The 6,000-nt window shown below is 51.5% G+C and overlaps 1 protein-coding gene across 1 annotated transcript; it reads left to right on the forward strand.

Moving 5' to 3' along the window:
* The first annotated feature begins 1,137 nt into the window (after window positions 1-1,137).
* On the forward strand, window positions 1,138-5,399 carry LOC139556847 (large ribosomal subunit protein P2-like). Its single transcript, XM_071370952.1, has 4 exons — window positions 1,138-1,251; window positions 1,321-1,369; window positions 4,737-4,832; window positions 5,087-5,399. Exons 1-4 carry the CDS (start codon window positions 1,138-1,140, stop codon window positions 5,164-5,166), a joined length of 339 nt encoding a protein of 112 aa, XP_071227053.1. The 3' UTR covers window positions 5,167-5,399.
* Window positions 5,400-6,000: the final 601 nt, after the last annotated feature.

Below are 6,000 nucleotides of genomic sequence, written 5' to 3' on the forward strand. Positions count from 1 at the left end.
GGTCTGTAGTGATGCCTCTAGCGCTGAGATGCAGTGCCTTAGACCGCTGTGATACAGCCTGGAATCGAACCAGGGTCTGTAGTGATGCCTCTAGCACTGAGATGCAGTGCCTTAGACCGCTGTGATACAGCCTGGAATCGAACCAGGGTCTGTAGTGACGCCTCTAGCACTGAGATGCAGTGGCTTAAACCGCTGTGATACAGCCTGGAATCGAACCAGGGTCTATAGTGACGCCTCTAGCACTGAGATGCAGTGGCTTAAACCGCTGTGATACAGCCTGGAATCAAACCAGGGTCTGTAGTGACGCCTCTAGCACTGAGATGCAGTGCCTTAAACCGCTGTGATACAGCCTGGAATCGAACCAGGGTCTGTAGTGATGCCTCTAGTACTGAGATGCAGTGCCTTAAACCGCTGTGATACAGCCTGGAATCGAACCAGGGTCTGTAGTGATGCCTCTAGCACTGAGATGCAGAGCCTTAGACCGCTGTGATACAGCCTGGAATCAAACCAGGGTCTGTAGTGATGCCTCTAGCACTGAGATGCAGTGCCTTAAACCGCTGTGATACAGCCTGGAATCGAACCAGGGTCTGTAGTGACGCCTCTAGCACTGAGATGCAGTGCCTTAAACCGCTGTGATACAGCCTATAATCGAACCAGGGTCTGTAGTGACGCCTCTAGCACTGAGATGCAGTGCCTTAAACCGCTGCGCCACCCGGGAGTGCCCTACTTTAACCATGGAGAGAGTTTAAACATCGCCTGAGCAATATTTAAGCAGGCGCGCTAGACGAGAGCGGTCAGTGCAGCAGGCTGAACGTTTGATGTCCCTACACTGTGTAATTAACACTGGTTCCCAAAGCTACATTAAAAGACAATATCAACCTTACAATCCCATCTACGTTAGCTAGCTAACTATGATGCTAATCGCTAACCCCGTCTGTCTATGTTGTCTGAATTTTGAGGGTGGGAACTATTCAGGTACAATTTCTATTTTCTATTTTATTCATGTAACCTAATAGTTATCTTGAGTGATTTCCAGAATCCACAGGGATCCGGAGTCCCGTAGGGCAGCGCACAATTGGCCCAGCGTCATCCGGGTTTGTAAATTTAACCGTGTAATCTCTCCTCCTTTGCTGTAGAATGCGTTACGTGGCCGCTTACCTGTTGGCAGCGCTGGGTGGCGACACCAACCCCAGCAGTCAGAACATCAAGGAGATCCTGGGCATCGAGGCTGACGACCAGCGCCTGGCTACGGTGGGACGCACAGAGACAGAGTGACAGCTGGTAGTGACCTCTGTCTGACGTTGTGCTGTTCCACTACAGGTCATCAGTGGGCTGATGGGAAAAGACATTAATGAAGTTCTGAACGCAGGTAAACATGTGTCTGGTTCCCTTCCCTGGTCAACAGTAGAGGACCGTACGGGTTCCCTTCCCTGGTCAACGGTAGAGGACCGTACGGGTCCCCTTCCCTGGTCAACAGTAGAGGACCGTACGGGTCCCCTCCCCTGGTCAACAGTAGAGGACCGTACGGGTCCCCTTCCCTGGTCAACAGTAGAGGACCGTACGGGTCCCCTCCCCTGGTCAACAGTAGAGGACCGTACGGGTTCCCTTCCCTGGTCAACAGTAGAGGACCGTACGGGTTCCCTTCCCTGGTCAACAGTAGAGGACCGTACGGGTTCCCTTCCCTGGTCAACAGTAGAGGACCGTACGGGTTCCCTTCCCTGGTCAACAGTAGAGGACCGTACGGGTTCCCTTCCCTGGTCAACAGTAGAGGACCGTACGGGTCCCCTTCCCTGGTCAACAGTAGAGGACCGTACGGGTTCCCTTCCCTGGTCAACAGTAGAGGACCGTACGGGTTCCCTTCCCTGGTCAACAGTAGAGGACCGTACGGGTTCCCTTCCCTGGTCAACAGTAGAGGACCGTACGGGTTCCCTTCCCTGGTCAACAGTAGAGGACCGTACGGGTTCCCTTCCCTGGGTCAACGGTAGAGGACCGTACGGGTTCCCTTCCCTGGTCAACAGTAGAGGACCGTACGGGTTCCCTTCCCTGGTCAACAGTAGAGGACCGTACGGGTTCCCTTCCCTGGTCAACAGTAGAGGACCTTACGGGTTCCCTTCCCTGGTCAACAGTAGAGGACCGTACGGGTTCCCTTCCCTGTGGACCCTGGTCAACAGTAGAGGACCGTACGGGTTCCCTTCCCTGGTCAACAGTAGAGGACCGTACGGGTTCCCTTCCCTGGTCAACGGTAGAGGACGGTACGGGTTCCCTTCCCTGGTCAACGGTAGAGGACCGTACGGGTTCCCTTCCCTGGTCAACGGTAGAGGACCGTACAGGTTCCCTTCCCTGGTCAACAGTAGAGGACCGTACGGGTTCCCTTCCCTGGTCAACAGTAGAGGACCGTACGGGTTCCCTTCCCTGGTCAACGGTAGAGGACCTTACGGGTTCCCTCCTCTGGTCAACGGTAGAGGACCGTATTGGGTTCCCTTCCCTGGTCAACAGTAGAGGACCGTACGGGTTCCCTCCCCTGGTCAACAGTAGAGGACCGTACGGGTTCCCTTCCCTGGTCAACAGTAGAGGACCGTATTGGGTTCCCTTCCCTGGTCAACAGTAGAGGACCGTACGGGTTCCCTTCCCTGGTCAACAGTAGAGGACCGTACGGGTTCCCTTCCCTGGTCAACAGTAGAGGACCGTACGGGTTCCCTTCCCTGGTCAACAGTAGAGGACCGTACGGGTTCCCTTCCCTGGTCAACAGTAGAGGACCGTACGGGTTCCCTCCCCTGGTCAACGGTAGAGGACCTTACGGGTTCCCTTCCCTGGTCAACGGTAGAGGACCGTACGGGTTCCCTTCCCTGGTCAACGGTAGAGGGCCGTACGGGTTCCCTTCCCTGGTCAATGGTAGAGGACCGTACGGGTCCCCTTCCCTGGTCAACGGTAGAGGACCTTACGGGTTCCCTTCCCTGGTCAACGGTAGAGGACCGTACGGGTTCCCTTCCCTGGTCAACGGTAGAGGGCCGTACGGGTTCCCTTCCCTGGTCAACGGTAGAGGACCGTACGGGTTCCCTTCCCTGGTCAACGGTAGAGGACCGTACGGGTTCCCTTCCCTGGTCAACAGTAGAGGACCGTACAGGTTCCCTTCCCTGGTCAACAGTAGAAGACCGTACGGGTTCCCTTCCCTGGTCAACAGTAGAGGACCGTACGGGTTCCCTTCCCTGGTCAACGGTAGAGGACCGTACGGGTTCCCTTCCCTGGTCAACGGTAGAGGACCGTACGGGTTCCCTTCCCTGGTCAACGGTAGAGGACCGTACGGGTTCCCTCCCCTGGTCAACGGTAGAGGACCGTACGGGTTCCCTTCCCTGGTCAACAGTAGAGGACCGTATTGGGTTCCCTTTCCTGGTCAACAGTAGAGGACCGTACGGGTTCCCTTCCCTGGTCAACAGTAGAGGACCGTACGGGTTCCCTTCCCTGGTCAACGGTAGAGGACCGTACGGGTTGCATGTGATTCAGTCTGGAATCGAACCAGGGTCTGTAGTGATGCCTCTAGCGCTGAGATGCAGTGCCTTAGACCGCTGTGATACAGCCTGGAATCGAACCAGGGTCTGTAGTGATGCCTCTAGCACTGAGATGCAGTGCCTTAGACCGCTGTGATACAGCCTGGAATCGAACCAGGGTCTGTAGTGACGCCTCTAGCACTGAGATGCAGTGGCTTAAACCGCTGTGATACAGCCTGGAATCGAACCAGGGTCTATAGTGACGCCTCTAGCACTGAGATGCAGTGGCTTAAACCGCTGTGATACAGCCTGGAATCAAACCAGGGTCTGTAGTGACGCCTCTAGCACTGAGATGCAGTGCCTTAAACCGCTGTGATACAGCCTGGAATCGAACCAGGGTCTGTAGTGATGCCTCTAGTACTGAGATGCAGTGAGATGCAGTGGTCAACAGTAGAGGACCGTACGGGTTCCCTTCCCTGGTCAACAGTAGAGGACCGTACGGGTTCCCTTCCCTGGTCAACAGTAGAGGACCGTACGGGTTCCCTTCCCTGGTCAACAGTAGAGGACCGTACGGGTTCCCTTCCCTGGTCAACAGTAGAGGACCGTACGGGTTCCCTTCCCTGGTCAACAGTAGAGGACCGTATTGGGTTCCCTTCCCTGGTCAACAGTAGAGGACCGTACGGGTTCCCTTCCCTGGTCAACAGTAGAGGACCGTACGGGTTCCCTTCCCTGGTCAACAGTAGAGGACCGTACGGGTTCCCTTCCCTGGTCAACAGTAGAGGACCGTACGGGTTCCCTTCCCTGGTCAACAGTAGAGGACCGTACGGGTTCCCTTCCCTGGTCAACAGTAGAGGACCGTACGGGTCCCATTCGAGACTCATCCTCTGACTCATTGGAAATAGCAGTGTCAGTCTTGGCAGATTTGATTGTTATTCTGTTTATGATTGTTATATTGGTGAGTGTATCATTCTCCTGGGTTCAGTTACCCTAGGTACAGATCTAGGATCAGTTTCCCCTAGGTACAGATCTAGGATCAGTTTCCCCTGGGTACAGATCTAGGATCAGTTTCCCATTCGGGGGTACAGTTTCCCTAGGTACAGATCTAGGATCAGTTTCCCATTCTGGGGTACAGTTTCCCTAGGTACAGATCTAGGATCAGCTTCCCTAGGTACAGATCTAGGATCAGCATCTAGTGGCAACTTCCCCCTACTCTGTGTATCTCTAGTCTCACCCATGTCTGTCTGTCTGTAGGAATGTCCAAGTTGGCCTCCGTGCCAGTAGGGGGGGCTGTGGCGGTGTCAGCGGCTGGTGGATCTGCTGCTGTTGCTCCTGGGGCCGCTCCTGCCTGTGAGAACCGCTCTCTACGGGAAGATCTCAATTACATGTTCCTCACAGCCTCTCATCTCCTTTTCAAACCCCCTTTTGAAAAGGAGAGAGGATGTGAGGGAACTGTAATAGAGATTCTCCCTGTATCTGTCTCTCTGTTTTGGTCTCTCTCTCCCTCTTTAATATTGTCTCTCTCCCACTTTCACATTCTCCCTCTTTCATTTTCATTCTCCCCCCCCCCCTTTTTCTCCTGAATTTAAATATTTTTCTTACAGCGGAAGAGAAGAAGGAGGAGGAGAAGAAGGAGGAGTCTGAGGAGTCAGATGAAGACATGGGTTTCGGTCTCTTTGATTAGTTTTCTTTCTGACCTTTTTGTTAAAAACATTTGTTTTTCTACCTTTCTAACTAGGGAACTAAGAAACCCTTTCCTTTGTTAACTAGGGAACTAAGAAACCCTTTCCTTTGTTAACCAGGGAACTAAGAAACCCTTTCCTTTAACTAGGGACTTTTTCCTTTCTTAACTAGAGAACAAAGAAAGCTTTTCCTTTGTACATTTGTAAAATAAGCAATAAAAGAAAGTGTGTGTAATTAAGCTGCTGTGTCAATTGAAGGGGCATGCTGGGATTTCTCTTCATATCCACAGTTCAAAGTGTGGCTCCCTGATCAGGGGTGTAAATGTGTTAGTCGGAAACCGGAGCAAACGTTTAGAAACGGAAGCCGGTGGACCCGTGTTCAGATCAAAGTCAAATCTTAAATGTCACATAACTATATTTAGCAGATGTTATTGGTTCATATTTAACAGATGTTATTGGTCCATATTTAACAGATGTTATTGGTTCATATTTAACAGATGTTATTGGTTCATATTTAACAGATGTTATTGGTCCATATTTAACAGATGTTATTGGTCCATATTTAACAGATGTTATTGGTCCATATTTAACAGATGTTATTGGTCCATATTTACAGGTGTTATTGGTCCATATTTAACAGATGTTATTGGTCCATATTTACAGGTGTTATTGGTCCATATTTAACAGATGTTATTGGTCCATATTTAACAGGTGTTATTGGTCCACATTTAACAGATGTTATTGGTCCATATTTAACAGATGTTATTGGTCCATATTTAACAGATGTTATTGGTCCATATTTAACAGATGTTATTGGTCCATATTTAACAGATGTT

Source organism: Salvelinus alpinus, chromosome 28 (genome assembly GCF_045679555.1).
Source record: "Salvelinus alpinus chromosome 28, SLU_Salpinus.1, whole genome shotgun sequence".
NCBI lineage: Eukaryota > Metazoa > Chordata > Actinopteri > Salmoniformes > Salmonidae > Salvelinus > Salvelinus alpinus.